At 46.0% G+C, this 19,258-nt stretch overlaps 1 protein-coding gene across 1 annotated transcript in view; it reads right to left on the bottom strand.

The window, feature by feature from the left end:
• Positions 1-10,100: 10,100 nt before the first annotated feature.
• Positions 10,101-19,258, bottom strand: part of TRPC5 (transient receptor potential cation channel subfamily C member 5) — a 63,886-nt gene continuing 54,728 nt past the window's right edge. Inside the window, exons 7-10 of the mRNA XM_058847892.1 lie at positions 13,511-13,717; positions 13,313-13,354; positions 11,543-11,632; positions 10,101-10,835 (exon numbers count right to left, since the gene is read on the bottom strand). Of these exons, the coding sequence (XP_058703875.1) occupies positions 10,101-10,835; positions 11,543-11,632; positions 13,313-13,354; positions 13,511-13,717 (1,074 nt within the window). The remainder of the gene's footprint in view (positions 10,836-11,542; positions 11,633-13,312; positions 13,355-13,510; positions 13,718-19,258) is intronic.

Here is a 19,258-nt window from a genome sequence, read left to right as displayed (position 1 = left end):
GTTTTAGTGTGATTATTTTAGTTTGATTATTGCTGTTACAGTTTGGTACCAGGCCAATGCTCTGGGTTTTTCATGCCCAGCAGAATTGCTGTGATTGGGGATATTGGGATACAGTTTGAAGACATAACTGTAGTTAGAAGAATTAAAAAATCCATGAGTATTGAATTCTATTTGGAATTTTTTTCCCCTGTTGTTTTTACATTCTTTGCTCTTTGTTGGACTTCCTGAATCATATTGCCCAACAGTAAATTTTTAAAGCAAAGATTTGATCCTGGAACATGGAGGTTTTTTTGTTTATTTTTTTGTGGATGGCTGTTCAGCCAAGTTTTCACTAGTCATGCTTGCCACCTCCTTTCCTTCACTGTGTTTTTATAGATGAAAGGCAGGGGCTGGAATTAAATTGACACCTGAAGGCTGTGCAGGCTTTGGGAACTGGCAGCAGCATGGAGCTCTCCCTCCCTGTGAGCCCCAGAGCCAAGCCTCTCCTTCCTGACAGAGGCCACAGCTCAGGCTGCACACCTGGGAGAATTCCTTCATGGAAAAGGTTGTTAAACACTGCAAAGAGCTGCCCAGGGAGGTTTGGAGTCTCCCTCCCTGGAGCTATTCAAGGAATGGCTGGATGTGGCACTCAGTGCTCTGGGCTGGGGATCACTCACAGCTTGGACTCATTCTTTGAGGTCTTTTCCCTCCTGAATGATTTTGTGATTCTGATGAACACAGCAGTGACCACCCCCAGGTTTTGTGCTCTGGGCTGTGGCTTCTCTGGTGATTAAATGTTTCAGTCTGTAGGGTGCTGTGAGCCCTGCTCCAGCCTGGGTTTGCTGCCTGGTGCCAGACTCCAGCGTGGCTCTGACATCCCTCAGTGCCCCAAGCCTGGAGTTTGGCAGAGGTGTCACCCCAGGGCCAGCACCAGTCCTGCACTGCCAGCCACAGCATCGCTGCTGGGGCACCTCTCTGCTGGAGCTGTCAAATCCATCTGGTACTGGAGATAATTATGAATTCTGTAGAGAGACACCATGCTGCTTCTGCCTGCCAGCACCACTGGGCTGTCCCCTGCTCCTCTGCTGTTTTCCCCCAAACCCATTCCTACAGAAAGTTAGTTTGTTTTTCTAGCTCCATTGGCTTTTTTATTTCACCCTTAGGTTCCATTTCTCTCAACAGCACTGCTGGGATACCTTTTATAAAATTACACCATCAAAGGCTGCATTATATATGGAAGATACTCAACATATCAATCCAGACCCAGAATTCCAAGTAACTGCCTTTTTTTTTTTTTTTTTTTTTCTTCATAAGGGAGGAAGATAAAACTGTTGAACCAGGACTTTATAGCTTTGAAATAAGATCAGAGATTAAATTTTGCAGGGCAGGCCTGTATCTAGAAGCTCCTAGTCCCTGCTGCTTAGCAGATTTCACAGTCAACTGGGCTGCAGCATGTAGGAAACAGCTCAGGCACAGGCTCAGAGCAGCCCAGTTGACCTCAGGTGGGATGATCTGCAGCCTCTGAGGCCAGACAGGGTGTTTTGCTCTTTATGGCAATACTTTTATTCCAGAGGTTAAACCTTGCCTTCCCTGCAGCAGCTGAACATTTTGTCACAAGCTTTGGGGTGATTGTGACCCAAGATGAGGGTAAGTCTGTGCTCAGAGCTGTGATGAGGGCTTAACTTTGTTAGCTTAGGGAAAATTTAAGAGAATGTGGAATATCACCTAATGATAAAATTGATGTGCCATCCAACTCCCTCTATCCTTTCCTTTATGTATTTTTTCTATTCCCTACCCTCCCTATTCTCATTTTCCATTCAATTGTAGACATGTGTTTTCGAACTCTGTTTAAGCCAGCACTTTTTCAGTATGTCATAGTTGAAAGCACAAAGTGTTTATTTTTATGCTGGTGGTGATTATGTGAATGTGTGATTTGTATAACTTTTGAGGAAGTGCGAGTAAGAGGAGATAAAATTTACTGCAAAGCTTCTCCACAGAATGGGCCAGGCTGGGAGGGATCTGGTGCAACCTCCCTGCTCATCCCAGGGTCATCCCAGAGCACAGGATTGTGTCCAGGTGGTTCTGGAATATCTCCACTGCCTGAACTTTGAACTTTCAGCTTTGTGATGTGAGTGGGAATGTGCACATCCAGCTGCAAAAACTCCTTGTCTATTTAAAAAAAAATTTAAAAAGGTGAAAAAAATTTGGTTTTTATGTGAATATTTAAATTTCTGCAACTGTGGATGCCTGTGGTCCTGGATTTAGTACAGCTTTTGCCATGCTTGGTGTTAATTTGTGTGCCCACATTGAATCCCTTGTGCAGGAATCTTCTGCATTCCAAGGAAAGGAATATTGCTGTGGTTTAACTTGTGGAAACTCTTCCTTTACTGGAAGCTTCACCAAAAGCCTCTGGTCAGAGATGGAAACCTTTTGAAAATTACCTCCAGGACTTTAATGAGATTTGCTGGAGGACAGCTTTCCTTAAGCAAATTATGTTAATACAGTTACAAGTTGTTGCTTAATGACTCTCTTACTCTATTAGCTGTATTGCTAATTGTGTGGCCATGCAGTTGTGCTGGTCTGAGGATATCTTTGGGGAGTAAATGAAAATGAAATTACACTTACTTAGACTTTTCTGTGCACGAGTAATTGTATTCATGTGGTGAATTTTATTTACCCACACTTCTAGTGGGTTGCTATTTTCTGTTGTGCCCAAGATATAATGAATATTTTGGGTTTGTTTGTTGTTGTTTTTTTTTTTCCCCAGCAAGGTGTTCAGCTCTTGCTCAAATTTGGGACACCAACTTCACTGGATATAAGCAGGACTGTGAGATATCTTTTTTTTTTTTTAATTAAAATACCAATAAAATCTCCATAGAATCAGAGCCCTTAAATGATCACTGACAGCCCTTGAGAAGTCTGTGCTGAACTTTTTTCTTAAAAACTCTAAAATGTCAGATCTGTTGCTGTTCATAAATGTTTATTATCAATAGGCAGCTGGAAATGTTACATCTGAAAAGGTAGAAACACCTTGATTTTTCCAATAGGCTTACATTTTTGGGAAAAAAAATTAAATGCTTTTTATTTTTTATTTTTTTTCAGTTTACAGTTAAGCTAAAAATACACATAAAATAAATAATTTTATTTGTTATGTACATTGTTTAGTTTTGTACAGGTTATACGAGGGTCTGACATGGAGTCTGCACTACGGATGGAAGAGATACAAGTAGAAAAGTACATAAAACTAAGCATCTGTTTTTGCTTTTTGCTCTTGCCCTTTTCTGCCCCTTTTCTCCAGGGGTGGCTATTACCACTCAACTGGCAGATTCTGAGGTCCCCAATCTGTCTTTGCATACACAAAAGTCTTACAACATCTAAAAGCTTTTTAGCCTGGAAAAGGCCCCTTTGAGTTTTTAAGCAAAACTAAAATAAAGAAGAAGGGAGTGGGAGGGTGGGGAAAAAAAGCCTCACCTTTTTTTATTTCACGAAATAAAATGGCATTTTAAAATATGCTCGGGTGTGAAGGCTGTTTCTGTGGTTGCTTTTTTTATTAATTTAGATTTAATTTGACAATAAAACTCAATTTGCTAAAAAAACTTTTCAGAGTCAGCCCAGGTCTCCAGGGCTCCCATATAGAAAATAGAATACTTAAGCATCTGCTACTGCCTTTTGCTTCTCAAAATCTTTAGCCCTGTAGCCCCCAGACCTGCCTTATAAACACCTTCAGTAGTTTTTAAATAACTGTACAATAGCCAGAAAAAATAGCTAAGACCCAAAAGTGCCCCCTTGCTGAAAAACAACATTATTTATAGTCAAAAGGCCTCTTGCTCTGTCAACTAAAGGGATCACAGTGTTCTGTCAGCTCCTGCACGGGGCACGTCTGAGCCCTGGGCACAGCATCTCTGCCAGCCCAGGAGCTGCTGCTGATGTGGGAATGCTTTCAATGGGAGGGGAAAAGAAAGAAAATCCCCCCAAAAATCCCCCAAATGGGCCATGCTGAGCAGGGATGGGGACAGGCTGCACTGGTGTCTGCAGTGGGTGGGTATTTGATGGAGAAGGGGCTTGGGCTGCATCTCCAGAGGTCTCTTCCAACCCAAACCAGGAATTCTGTGTGGAATGAACGAACTAAATCAAAAGTTGTGGGTGGTTTGAGTTCTACTGCTGTTCTGGTTGGGGGTTTCCTTTTTTGCTTTGCACACCTCAAAAAAACCCAAAGAAACAGAGCCGGTCAAAGTGTTTCCCTGAAGCACAAAATGCTATCAAAGGTTTGGAAGATAAGGATCAAACACTTTTGCTTTTTAAGTGTATTTCTTTAGATGAAACATGTTTTCTTTTTAGAACAATGGTTCTTGGTCATGAATTGCCTTCAGAGCAGTCGTTGGTCTGGGTGGAGGCAGTTACATGAGTAGTATAGAAATTTCTCTTTTTGTAAAAAGGGCCTGAAGTGGGGAAAGAAGAGTGAAAATGAAAATTAATCAAATGATAAATGTTTAGGAAATGTGCTGATGTATTAGCCCAGAGTATTCTCTATCTCCTCAAACAAAAATTGAGTAAGGGAGTGGCTTTATAGCTGTTTCAAATCACACACTCACTGAAAACTGCAGATGCTGTTGGAGGACAGTTTATTTTAGATGCTTCTCCAGAGAGTGGATTTATTATCCACCACAGTCGTGCTGATTCCAATTAATTTTACCATGACATTAATTAGAGTGCCTGATGCTTCCAGCACACCTGGGAAGGTGTGACCAGCCCTGGTCTCTCTGTGCCAGAGGGTCTGGAAGTCCCTCTTGTGAGGAAGAGGTCCCTGCAGTGCCCCCATCCCAAAAACAGCTGCAGGAATTCTGTTAAAAAACACCTTTCATTAACTTTAGGCAGCCCTGGTGGCTGGGATGGTTCTGATTATTTTTTGCCATCCTCTGGGTGTGGAATTGCAGCAGAGGTGGGAGGGGGTTCCTGATCCTTTGGGAGTCAGCACAGAGCTTTCTCTGTCTGTGGGACAGGGCTGGGTGCTGCAGGAGGAGATAACTGCTTAAAGGAGAGCTCAGCCAGGAGTTCCACCAACACTGAGCCTCCTCCTGGCTAATGAAATATGCTTTTCTTTGGGATTTTGGCCCTTTGGAAAGGGAAGCAGCAACACCAAAGCGAAGCTGGGAAGGGAAGCGGGACAAACACGTAGCAGTGTGAGAGCAGTGAGTGCTTGGGTGGTCTCCAGCTGCTAGAAAACCCAGAGGTGATTCAGATCCTTGCTTTCACTGTTGCTAACTGTCCAAATATCCCTGTCAATAACATCAGGTCCCCAGTGCAGGGACCTGAACATGCTCCTGTCCCTGCCAGGGAGCTCAGAGTCCCCTTACCCTGCCAGTCTCCTCTTAGAGCTCCTCTTACTCAAACCAGAGCCCTTTGTCCAGAGTAAACACTAGAGAATATTGTACAGAGAAATCTGGGTGAGGAGCCCCCTCCCAGGGGTGCAGGGGACAGTTTCCAGCTGTCCAGGTTGTTGTTGGCCACACTCTGCTGCCTGGGTGGGTGTCCAGAGCTGCCTTCCCTTCTCCGGGGGCAGAACCAGGCAGCAGGGCCACCCTGCTCCACTCACAGCCTCCCTTTGCCCTCCTGTGACACCCAGGTGAGTTGTCCTTGCCAGTGATGGGGTGAAAAGTGATTATTGCAGAGGTGATGATGTGAAATTTTCCTATAGCCCTAGCCCAGTGTGTGGGTGTGCACCAGTGCTGAGCTGCCTGTGGAGCCCCCACCCCATGCTTAGAATCCTGTCATACCCACCAATTTTAACCTCTTTAAAAGGTAAGGGTTTATATTCGTCCATTAATATATTTATTTAAATACTCTTAATATTTACAGTGGCTGTTTCTGCTAAAAATCATGTTACATGGGCTGTCAGGAAAGGGATGGAACACAAATACAGGAAGGTGACATTTCGGGTGAGGCATAAATCACAAAAGCGAAGGTGTCAGAATTTAGGCTTCCAGGGTATGCTGCTCCTGCTCTCTGTCTACTGCAGAAGTCCCCTAAATTCCCTTCATGGGGAAACCATGCGAGTTTCCTACATGGAAAATTATCGTAACAGACATACAGTTAAATCCTAACCTGAATTAGTTGTAAGAAAATAAAAGTACATACTACTGCTACCAAGATTAACTACGTACTGTATATAGCGCCTTTAAATTTGAAAGTGCTTTTAAATAATGAACTAACCCCCCCTGCGAGGTAGGTAAGTATTATTATCCCTATTTTACAGATGGGGAAACTGAGGCATTCGAGAGGCTGAGTGACTTGCCCAAGGTCACGGGGGAGGCAGAGGCAGAGCAGGGAGTGGAGCTGAGCTCCCTCCTGGCTCTGACACTGCCCATGCTTCCTCTGAGGGAACACAGGTACAAACACGGGAATATTTACATATTTACCAGCAAGTGAGCCATGTACAAATGCAGTTATCCAAATAACCTGCACAGATAATTCAGTTAATTTCTTGTTTCTGAAGCAATTTAGGTAATCTCTGACCTGAGTACAAACACCTCCCAGCTCTATTAAATTCTTAACCCTGGGTGTTATTTGTTATTTTTTTAATTGGTGATGATGTCCCATCCCTGGAAGTGTCCAAGGACAGGGCTTGGAGCAACCTGGCCTAATGGAAAGGGGGGTTGGAACAAGAACTTTGAGGTCCCTTCCAACCCAAACCATTCCATAATTCCATGACCATTTGCAGCTGTGCTGCTTTAAAAAGCCAGGTGAAAATGACACTGGGATGGGAGGCGAGAAAAAAATGCAACTTCCGGAGCAAGAAACCTAAGAAAGGGCAAATGGTTGAGATCTCTGTTATTCCTAACTCCAAACTCCTTGCATATATACACGGAGCCTTCTTGAAGCCCACAGAATAAAGGCCAGGTGTGAACCAGCTGAGCCAAGGAAAAGTTTAACTCCTCACAGGAGAAACTCAAGTGTTCCATCAGCTGCCCTTGCAGAGGCAGCACAGGGGTCGCTCACTCTGAAGGAAAGAAGAACTTTCACTAAAACACCTTTTCTTTTTTGAGCAATTGAAAGCAGAAAAATACTGGTGAAGTTTCCCAAATACTGTGCTGCAAGTGAATTAAGCAAAACCTGGGTTGGTTTTTTTTTAATCAAATGTTATTTTTCAGAAGCTACTTCAATTTTGCTCCCCTGAAGCTCCTGTTTTAGCATAATAATAATTCACCAGCTGCTCCAAAGTCTATTGCTATCAACAGGGATGCATAGATGCAATCAAAGAGTATTTTGCCTTTTGGGGGACCAATTTGAGTTTTGCAAACTCCTGGACACATGTATTAATCACAGCCAAATCAAATATTTGTGTTGAATTCCAAAGTCAGCTCGTAGCTGGGAGCAAGGAAGGATCTCAGTCATGAAGCAAAGCCCAGGGGAGCCCTGGGCACGGAGCCACGTGAAGCATCTCCCCCTTCAGCACAGCACTGGGGAAGGGATTTTTGCATTTTTGGGGGCAGCACTGCAGAGTTAATTCCATTTCTTTGCGTTGTTTTTACCTGGTAATGCATTCGAGTGACACCACGTGAGCATCACCAGCGGCTGTGTGCTTGTTCTCACTGAACACTTAAAAGCCTTTCTGCTGTCCAAGGATATAAACCCAGTTTCTGGCCCAATTTCAAGCCCAGTTGATGTAATCTGCATAACTGTACTTGAATTGTTTTCATTCTTCCTCCTTACCCAGGAAATGCCACAAAGATTCTCTGGCCCCACATCAAGTGGAGTTCACAGGCTGCGCTGTGGGTTGGGGGAGGCATCAAAGGATTCCAAATCCACCCCCCTGCAGCAGCTCCTGCTCGTGTTTATCTTTGCAGAAACCTGCTCAGTTTGGTTTCTTGACCTGTGGGGCTCTCACTGTGAGCATTTCCTCGCTGGGCTCTGGCTGTGGCTCTCCCCTGTCAATGGATTTGCTCCTCCAGCCAGGGGTGCCCGGTTTCTTCACGGAACCATCGGCACGCTGCTCCCCACCCTCAGCATTTGCAAGTCTCCTTGTGTACCACCAATGTCAGTCTGCTCAGCCTTCCATGAGGGAAGAGGAAATGTGGTTTTCAAAGACAACTCTAACCCTGCAATTAGTGTGAAAGCCTGAAATCTGTTGATACAAAAATGCCTTTCACTCTGCCTTAACTAACACATCCAGAGGCTTAAATATTTGGGGTTTTTCACTGCCTGCTGGTAACAAGGCTGCTGTCATTATCAGCGAGGAATACAGAAATGGTTTTGAGCCTCTGCTCCTTGCTGCTGATTTATCTCAGCACCAGGGCTGCTCTGGAGCCACAGAGGTCTGCACTGAACCCTTCCATGATTTTGGGGTGTTGGCACCTCAGCTCTGCCCCAGGAGCTGCTGCAGCACTCACATCTCTTCCCTCTGTGCTCCATTTCCTGGGTGAAGCTGCACAAGTGCCCAAAGGAAAAACCCCACGAGGGGAGATTTCCCCCTCAAGAGGAGGGAGCCAGGTTTCAAACTGGGGCAGAGAATCCAGCTGCAGGTGCTCCAGCATCTCTCATCCCTCTGCTCCTGACCCTCCGTGCTGCCGGCAGAGCTGCTCGTGCCCCTGGCTGGTGAGATCTGAGCCGCTCCAGGGGCAGCTGGAGATTTTCCAGCATTGTGTTTCTCCAGAGGCAGCTCCCAGCCTGGTTCTCAGGTGAGGTGACTGCTGGCAGCCAGCCTGGGGAAATGCTGGAGCTCACACAACCCTCTCCAGGGAGCAGAGCCCTGCAGGAGGGCAGGAATGAAACCATTCCTGAGCTCCTGAACACCTCTGAGGTGGTGCTGAGCACCAGTCATCTGTGTTTCTTAGCAACACAACAGTAGAAAGTTAAAAAATTAAAATAAAACCCCCTAAAAATCCCTGTTAAGAACTGAACCATCTTGCCCTTGACGGGGGTTGTCTTTCTCCCAGCTCTTGATGCTCCTTGGCACAACAGCAGTGACAGTGCTAAGCCCTGTCCTGCCACTCCCACAGCTGGGGAAATAATAAATAATAAATAATAAATAATAAATAATAAATAATAAATAATAAATAATAAATAATAAATAATAAATAATAAATAATAAATAATAAATAATAAATAATAAATACACCACCTCCTGCCACAGTCCTTGTTGTTGCACCTCGGAGAAGGACCTGCAGAGCTGTTCCACACTGCTGGTGCTCAGGGGATGCTCTCCCTCAGGAGATGGATTTCCCCCTGAAGCCTGACACCCATCAGAGAGGCAGCAAAAAGTGAATGCAGCACTGGAAGTAAAATTAGGAATTGCAAAATAAGGGCAAGGCTTAGAGCTGGGTTTTGGTTCAGCCTATTAGAAACTACTCTGAGGTTTGAATTTCAAGCAGCCAGGGTTGTTTTGGGTTTTCTTTTCAGTTCATCTACACAGGAGTTGGAGGCAAGGCCAGGTGCTGGCTCCCACTGTCAGCCTAATTAGAAGGTCCTTCTGCTCCCCAAAAGGGATTTTAGGGAAATAAGCAAATACGTTAGCAACAAAAACATGTTCCATGATCAAAGGGGTCTCATATTCAGTAATAATTTACAATATTGATACAGTGGCCTGAAAAAACAAGCACAACCAAAAGAATCAGAAGTCATATTGCTAAAAGGAAACAAAAAAAAAAATGCAGTTACAGGTGGAAAACCTTTTGAAAAATATTTTCAGAGTGACTCTCAGCCTCCTGCTCAACAGCTGTCTGTGTTGATGAGGAAAGCTGAGCAGGATGCAGAGCTGATGGTGTTGGACAGCAGCACTGAAACCCAGCTGGGGTGGGATGATGATGGGAGCACTGGAGAAATCCTTTCCTCAGCCACCTGCATGCCTGAAGTCTGTGGGGTTTGGGAACTGAGACTGCATCCAAAGGGATTCCTGTGGTTTATGGCAACCTTATAAACGGTGACACCATTAGTTTAGTATTAGTGAGTGTAAAACAAGTAAATTAAAAAAGGTGCAGATGGCTATAAAATAGGCCATAACATAAGGAGGTTTACACTTTTTTTTCACCTGTGGACAGAAAGGAAACAGTGATGCTGAACCAGATGAGAGCAAACCGTGACCAATACTTGGCTGAGTTTTCCAGCGAGAGTTAAGAGAGCTTTGCTCAGAGCCGGGTGGTAACGTGATCCTCCTGCCCGTCTTTCCACTGGTTTATAAACAAGTCACAGGCCTCTCCCCATGAATCAAACACATCCTCTGACGAGTCTATAAGTTTGGAGTTAGAGGAACAAATACTGGAAGCACAGTGAAGGGAGCTGGTACAAACCACAGGGCACTCCTTGCTCTGTCCTGAAAGTCTCGTGTTCCCACTGTAGGCCACCTCATTGAGGTTAATTTCACTTTTGGAACAATTCTCTTCTCTCTCTCTGTCCATGGGAGAATATTTAATGTCTTTCCACATGTAATGTGGCTGAATGATCCCGTCTGAGATGGTGTACATTGGTTCTGAGCTGGGCTCGGGGACGTGGCCGTTCATCTTGGAGAAGAGCAGGCCCAGTCTCTTGAAGGACTCCTTCTTGGAGCTGGAGAGTCTCTGAACTCTGTTCCCGTTTCGGACAAAGGAGCGCTTGCTGATCCCGTTGCTTTTTGGCTTCTCTTCCACCATGTTGATCCCAGACATGGTTTTAATCAGAGCAGAAACGTTGAAGTCCTTTTTTTTGTTGGCTACATTGAAAGACACGCTCTTGGCTCTGGACTTTTCTCCAGCGCCGTCCTCGTTTGTTTCATCCTTTTGGGACACCTCTGTGCTGCTGGTAGAGTAACTTCTCCTCTGGAGCTTCCTGTTGCCTAAGAGGTCAAGAACTTCATAGCGAAAACTGGAGATGTCCTGTTTTAATTCCTGGGGCAAGAGGAGACAGGAGTTACTGCCAGCAGCCCTATCTGACATGAAGGAATGATCACATTCCCTGGGGAGAGCTGTTCAGCTGTGCCAGTGGCTGATACCAAATCACACAAGGACATCACATCCATGTCCAGTGTCACACAAAAGTGGTGTCTTGGCAGTGCTGAGATTTGGGGATCTCACAAGGATTCTGTCCCCAAAGGCTGGGGACTGGCCCTGTTGATCAACCCCCTCTGCCCACCCCCCGCACACCCCAAAAAGTCAAAGAAAAGGAGTTACAGAAGAGGGAGAACAGCTGAAATATGGCAGGAATCATGTCTAGCTGATAGGCCCAACTTTAAATTGTTGGTGAGTGCTCTTAATATCCATCAACCCCAACCCATTCTTTGGCTCTGTCTGCACTGGGATTGGGAATGTGACATTGACTCAAATCACGTATTTCATTCCTACTTTATTCCATCTTTTCCAGTGCTTCTGTCTGCGTAGCACATTGTACATTAAAATATGGGAGGTGGTCATATAGGAGGACACTCAATAATAACTCACTCTGCCCACAAAACCCCACAGGCCCATCAGATACATTCCCAGCTCCAGCCACAATCCTATTTCCACACATCACAAATCACCTTAACAACTCAGTGTGAACTCTGCAAGCGGCTGTTTGAATTAATAAAACAAATGATTATTGAGGAATAATAAATTACCTTGAAGTTTTCTTCAGTCAAACCCTCGTTGGTTTTGGACGTTCTTATCATTGCAGCGACGTATCTTTTCACAAGATTTCTTATCACTTCCTGGAATAGGAAACAATCCAAGTGATTCAATTGCTAGCTCAGCCCAAACTCTGCTCTTGCTGCGTTTCCCTGAGCTCTTGCCAACAGCAGCTGTCCTGACTCTGCTGGCTAAAAACCACTCACCACTAGAAACAAAATGCTTCCTTTGAAGCAGAGCAAACCTTGGGAAGCGTTGATACAGCTTCCATCTTCTGGATGCTCAGTTTTTAACTAAAGGTAAAGCAGTTGTTTTGTACTGGGGTTTGTAGATGTACAAGTCTCAGAGAAAAAAAAAATTCTTGGAGTGCTGTCTCCAAGCAGTTCTTAGATGCGCTCTTTAATCTCAGCTGCTGAAAGGTTTGACAATTACCAATCTCATGTGTGCACTCTGCGTATCCTGACAGGATAAATTTGGAATTTCAAGGTGGTTTATCAAGAATTTGAAAGCCAAGGAGGCTACTTGAACAATAAATAATGTGAAGAACAGCCAGGACCCCACAGGTCAGTGGACATTCACCTCAAACCACATCTGCAGCTGCCTGGGTGTTCCCTAAGGGCAGAAACTCCTTTAAGGGTGGCTGCACCATCCATGGGCGGCACTGGAAGGGCCAAATCACACCCTCAGTGACTTCTCCAGGGACTCTCACTCCTTCCTCTGCGTTACCTGTCTGCTACACTCCATGGTTTTATTGGATGAGCTCCATTTTGCTCTGCTCCCATCCCTCCCTGATGGCTTCACAGAAGCAAAAACTGGTGCCTTTGAGCTTGCACATTTATCTGTGCCAGCCAAAACACACCCAGGCTGTTTGTGCCTGTTGTGTGCAGGGAAGAGGCCACTCCAAACCTGCCCTGCATCTCCCCCCCTTCATAAACAAGTCTGAGCAACACCAGGATGGTGTCTGCACTGAGGCTTTGCTGGGAGGTTTTTAAGAGATCCCAATGTCATAGCCGTAAGCTGCGCTGTGAAGTCAAAAGGCACCATATGTCAGTTGTCAAAGGTGACTAATTATGTTAACCAGCAACTTCTGATAAAAGTGCTCTTCAGAAAGCAGGAGATGTCTTAAGCAAGACAAATTACTAATGGCTTTTGGCAGTGGAGCCTAACGTACCACCTAACATTCCAGAGAATTTTTTTCCTTCCAGCATGCTGGCATAATACATCCCACTGAATTCAAGGGCTGAAGCTGGTGTTTTTAATGAAGTTTCATCCTTTTGTAGGTTGAGTTTAATGAGTACTTGATGACAGGCGGGCTGAGAATAAACAAACCAGCAAGATTCAACAAAGGAATCATTCCTGCTTCCTGAGCTGTCCCAAACAAAAGAATACCCCAACCACAGTGTGAGTTAGGGGTGCTTTAAAAAAAAGAGCAAGAGAGGAACAATTCAGGAGTGTAAAAATGCTGCAGAAATAGTTTTAATCAGGATGTCCTGGCAGCCTGATGGCAATGGGGATGTGACCTTGACTTCAGCAGCCACACTGACACCTGCAAGTTTCCCACTATTCCAGAGGGGCTGAAAGGCAAGGACAGATTTACTGAACCATCCAGTGAGGAAATGCTTTAATCCATGATAAGTAAAATCCTCTTAGAGGACCTACACTTATCAAAATATATTCTGGAATCAAGCAAGAATTGAAGTATTGGAAAATAAGGAGGAGAAAGAAACAGCAAGTAAAAACTTTATGTGCCCAAGAGAGTTTACCTGGTAATGTTGATTCTGAATCAGGTTGTCAGCGTGTCGTTCCTGGAAAGAGAAAGGCACAGAGGTGTTACCTGTCCGGTCCTGTCTTTAGAGCTCCTGATGGCTCTGAGCAAGTTATGACCCAGGAACCCTCTGCTGATCCCCCACGACCCTGAATATCCCCAGCACCCTTCCAGAAACCAAGCACAAGCTCCTTACTGTGAATGTTTTGAGGTTTTCGTGCCTCTTCTGTTCATTGTCAGAGTCGTCACCTGGGCACAGCTGGTTGTGGATCCACTTGCAAAGGTACCAGACCGACTTGGGACTGGGGACAATGTTAAAAGGAGGGGGCAGAGTGGCGCCTTCGTCGAAGTAACTCATCCAGAGCTTCGTCCGCGCAAACTTCCACTCGATATCCGCGTGGTCCTGCGGGAGAAGGGCAGACACCATCAGCAGCTGCGGGCAGGTGCTCCTGGAGCCAGGCTGAGGAGGTGAGGTGTGAGCAATGAGGGATTTCTCCAGCTGCAGACAGAGCAGTGTCACTCCTTACATCTCCCTCGCTGCGGGTGGGCGTAAAAAAAATTGGTGTGAAATGTAGCTGGAGTGAAAAAACACCAACCACTGAGGAAAGAGAGGAGAGCAATACCCCAGCAAGGAGAATTCCACGTGCTAGAGGCCAGCTTTGTCCTTAAGAGGTTGTACTCATTAGTTCACCAATGCAAGAAGCAAGAAAACACATTTCTTATTTTGCTTTTTGCTAGCACTTTTATTATCACAAACCTTTGTTCTTCATGTCTAAATCCAATGAATTCTCATATTCTTCCCTGGGAAAAAGGACTTCCATAGTGGTTTTTGATTTGTTTTTTTATAGCCTCCATTAATTCTGCTCTTATAAGGAAATGGCACATTTTATGTGTGCCATATTTTACATCTTGCCTCTGCATTATCCTTAGAGAAGCCAGGAGACATTTTGCTCTTAGGCTGGTGGGATTTTTTGCATTTATATTATCACCACGATGGCTTGCCGTGCCCTAGTGTTTTTCATCTCAACAAAGTGCAGGTGGGAAGTTAACACCATCATTTTTCAGCTGCACAGATAGACACAGGGTCCCCAGGAAAGGAATGCTGAGTTATGGAAGAGACTGACCTTACTGACTTCAAAATCGCTGGGTTTGGGGAGAACTCTCTGCAATTTAGTCAATTTTTAATGATGATGGAGCCAACCCAATAACACAGTGCCTATTGCCTCCAACATCAGGGCAGAGGCAGCTCCCTGCAGCCAGAGATGCTGCAGAGATCCAAAAGAGAGCTCGTGCTGCTTTGTGCTAGATTGAAAGTTGAATAAAACACCGCTGTTTTGTTCTGCAGAAATTCTGACATTAGAAAATGAGAAAACCAGAATATTTCTGACATGGCAGAAAAGGGAGGGGAGTAATTTGTGCTGAGCACAGCTTACAGCAGCATACTGAGCTGAAACCGTGCATCTGTGTGTCGCTGCCACCGCCGAGGACAGCGCTAAGCCAATGGTTGTGACATTTCAGCCGCCCGGCATTTGGTGTCTGACACCAGATTAAACCAAAACCACGATGATTCAGGCTAAGGAACAGCACAAGGTGGGAGGAAAGGACAATGCAGGACTTTAATTTCCCGAGGAGATTTCAGGGAGGTTGGAACAAGCGGATTACGGAGCGAGGGGTGCTGGGCTGCAGCAGGAGGGCACTGAGGTGTAGGACAGGGAGTTTAATAAAATATGGCTGAACATCATGCCCAAAAAATTACTACACTGGCTCCCTGGCCATGCTCCAGCGCCCTGACACGGGTAAAATATGCTCACATTTTGACAGTGAGGTGCAGCTGAACTCCATTTTGGTAATGTATTCAAATTATGTGCAGCCCTGGATTTAGAACGACTGTCTCAGCGGCCCGGGAGCACATTAATCTCTGCAGATGGTCTGAACCAGCCCAGAACATCATTGTCCCCAGCCAGTTTAGCACAGAGGCTCTTTGCAAGCCACAGGGAGACTCAGAGGTGCAGCCTGTCGTGCCCCTTTTTCCTCATACCCCATCAGACCCCAAAAACAGGCGAGCTGCAGCTTTGCTGTGAAGTGTCACGAAATGAAGTCCTGGGTAGTAAAAAAAAAAGCAGTTTGTAGCAGTAGGAGTAACTGCCACCATGAAAACACACAAATAATAATAATAAAAAAAAAAACAAACCAAACCCAACATCAACAACAAAAAAACAACTCCTGCTTGGGATTTTATTTTTTGTTTTTTAGTTCATTTGTCTCTACCTGCCAGCCCACAGGACAACTCCTGTGTGACAGCTGCCCCCAGGAGCAGGGCTGGCTGCTCCCTGCCCACACCTGAAAGCTCCCTCGTGCCCATCTTTCCACCTGAGCCTTTCCAGGTCTGGGCAGCTTGAGCTGAAACGAGAGGAGGGATGGGCACTGCAGGCCAGCTGAGCCCAGAGGGACCAGGGAGGGGGGAGAGCAAATCCCTCCCAGAGAAGGGGCCTGAGCTGCACTTTCTGTGCTCCACTTGGATATGAGATCATTTCTCATGGAAAAGATCATCAACTAAGATGAAACCCCTAAGATCATCAACTCCAGCCATTCCCTGAGGCTACCCCTAACCCTGTCCCCAAGTGCCAGACCCACACCCCTCTTACATCCCTCCAGGGATGGGGACCTGGGCACTGTGCCACTGCCCTGGGCAGCTGTGCCAGCGCTGGACAATTCTTTAGGAAAAGAAATTTTTCCTGATATCCAAACTAAACCTCCCCTGCTCACTAGCAGGAAAAGCCCAGTGGCAGCTGCATTTTGTAGGGAAGAGCTGCATGAGCCCAGGGGTGAATTCCTCAGCTGAGCAGGGACTACAAACACCTGGCAGCACTGCCTGGGGCAGCTAGGGAGCCCGGAGCTGAAGGAGAGCCAAAGACTTGTTTTGGATAGAGATGTAGCTTTTAAGCTCTTTGTCAACACAGCAGGAGGTGTGAATGTGCTACCTTGCAATTCCTATTCTGTGATAAATCCAGCCCTCCCCTCTACAAAAGTTCACCAAAGGCTCGGTGTGGGATCAAGAGTGGCAGCAGTTTCCTTCAGCACATCATAAAAGGGCACATCCTGAGGAGATGGAGTTTGGCAGTGGATGCTGGATGCTGCTTGAAGGGGAAGGTGAGGCAAATCTCCACCCTGGGGATTGCAAATTTGTTTCTGGGAAAGGAAGGAAAAGGCTTTAAAAGCTTTTCTGCACAAAGCAGGGTTGTTTTGGGGTTTTTTGTGCGATTTTGTTTGGTTGTTTTTTTGTTTTTTACTTTTTATTCTTTAATTTTAAAATAGCTGGATGGGACACTTCATCCCTGGAAGTGTCCCAGGCTGGGCTGGACAGGGCTTGGAGCAAGCTGGTCTCATGGAAGGTGTCCCTGCCCATGACAGGGGGTTGGAAAAGGTGATCTCAGCCCAAACCATTCTGGATTCTGGGACTCTGGGCTTTCCTCAGAGCTGTGAAGCTTAGCAAGACTTTTTTCCCTCAGGAAGTTTTGAGGCTGGTCTGAACAAATCCCTGTTGGTCTGAGAGTGTCTGTGGGTGAGGCTGGGGGATGCTGGCTTCACCCCACCCGTGTTTCTTCCTGTGCTGTCTCACTCAACAAGTGCACTACAACCCCTCTTAAATGACAGACCAGACCCCCTGCACAAAGCTCAAAGTGTCTTTTCTTCCCTTCTCTGTTCTGCTGCTGCAAATTCCCCAGGGTTTACAAACTCAGCCTGTCTCAATTACTCACCTTGATGTTTTGCAAACCTGAGCAAATCAGATGAGAGCTCCTGGCAGCAGTTTTGTGGTGGAAATATATAGCAAAGAGACACTTCAGTTTTACTGACAATGTCTTCGTGTGCCAGGAAACCACCATTTTCTTGGTTAGAGCTCTCCTTAGTGCTGTAAGCAATAAAATCCCCACACAAAGCTAAAGCTCCCCAAACTCTCCTCCCAGTGCTGAGTACCAAAAATCAGCAGCTGTTCTGTAGCCGGTTCAAAGCTGGAGCAGCTGGGATTTACAGCCTTGCAGTGGCTGGGAATGTGGCCCCAGCAGGTGTGCCCCAGCTTTGGGCTCTTCCCCCAGTCACTGCTGGCCAAGAGACACATTTTTGGGAGCTGTCTGAGTGTGAGCAGTGATTACAGAACCCTCCCAGACCTGTGCTGTCTCATGCACTGCTCTCAGATGACAACTCTTTGGTAACATTTATAATAAGCTAAAACCGCACATTTCACCAGCTGTGCCAGCGTGACCTTGTTGCTTTAGGAATTTTAATCTAAATTGGGATTCGCTGTCCTCTCTCTGAGAGCTTCTGTCTCTCTCGCCCTTGTTCTTGTCACCATTTTCTTTCAAGCACTGTTCAGTGTTTCAGCTATCAAACACTCTACACTTAAGAGGGCCGAGCCCTCAAGCTCAAAGAATACAAGAACTCAAAGAAACCAGCACTCGGCTTTGCTGGGAGGAAAAAAAGCCAAAACCAGGTCTCACTTCCTATCACAATGTGAATGTGTCATCCTGGCCACATAATCCTCTTGCAAATCTCTGCCATTTGAAGTGAGAATTAATCTCCCACAAAGATTTCCCTGTGGGATGGCTGAAGCCATTTCACTGTAGCAGTTGCAAATATTTTCTAATTCAGTCAAAGTGATGTATTCACAGATGTGCCAGATTTTAAATGATTACCTGCTACACTAATTATCCACAATAATTCAGGCATTAATCTCTGTCCTTATCTCTGTGTAGAAAATGTGTTGTTTACAGTTTCTGAGATGTTTTCTATAAAGATTTCCATCACCCTCTCCTCCTTGGGCCATACAGGTTGGATCATACTTTGCTAAATGACAGCAGTGAGTCCTGACCCAGCAGGGGAAGATGCTGTCAGCTTTCAGCATGAGCTGGATACCTCTGCCACAGCCTGCAGGTTCCTTCTCCTCTCCATGAGTTCACAATTCCAGCTCCCCCGTGGCTGGGAGGCTGCTGGAGGGAATCACTGAATTTCCCCTCTGCACACAGGAGCTGAAGCACATCCCGTGGAAAGCCTGTGGCAAGTCAAGGTTTAGATTTTAACAAGAAATTCTTTGCTGTGAGGGTGGGCAGACCCTGGCACAGGGTGCCCAGAGAAGCTGGGGCTGTCCCTGGATCCCTGGAAATGTCCAAGGCCAGGTTGGACAGGGCTTGGAGCAACCTGGGATAGTGGGATGTGTCCATGCCATGGCAGGGGTGGAATGGGATGTTTGAAGTCCCTTCCAACCCAAACCATTCTGTGAGTCTCTAAAACCTAAACCTGAGCTGAGGGTAATGCTCAGCAGCCAGGCTTGCTGAGATCCTCAAACTTTTCCACTCTCAAAAAAAATCCCCGGACCATCAGTTGCTCCAGCTTCTCTCTGCCACGTGGAAGTGCCCAAGGGCTCCTGCCCCTTCCTCTGGGAAGTTCCTGGGATGCAAATCCCACAGCCACATGAAGGAAGAATGTAGAAAGATCTCCAGCATCGCTCTGGCTGGCACGAGAAGGGCTGTGTGTGCCTTCCCTGAGTTTCATCACACAGCAGGCAGTGGGCTAAGCTGGAAATCAGGCTGTCAGATGCAGGTATCGATGGCTGTGACAGTGCCCTGGGGACCAGGCTGGAGGAGGGATTGAAGCTTTCTCATTGTGCCAGGAGTGCTGGCAGGAGCTGGAGGGATTCTGCAGCAGGAGCAGCTCTCTGCTGCTGTCCCACCCCAGGAACAGCCACCAGCAGCCCCACAGGGTTAGGATGTGCCCAAAATGTACTTTTCTCTAGGAAGGGAGGAGGAGATGTAACATTTACCTTGCAGGCTACTGAGTAAGGGAGCCTGCTTGCCCCAGAGGCACAGGAACTTCAGAGGTGCCTTTTTTGCTGTGTAATTAGCGGGGCTGCAAAGCGTAGGAGAAGTCATTAAGCTCTATTTAATACATT

The sequence above is a fragment of the Poecile atricapillus genome, chromosome 12 (genome assembly GCF_030490865.1).
Source record: "Poecile atricapillus isolate bPoeAtr1 chromosome 12, bPoeAtr1.hap1, whole genome shotgun sequence".
NCBI classification, from domain to species: domain Eukaryota; kingdom Metazoa; phylum Chordata; class Aves; order Passeriformes; family Paridae; genus Poecile; species Poecile atricapillus.
This window is presented reverse-complemented; position numbering and strand designations above follow the sequence as displayed.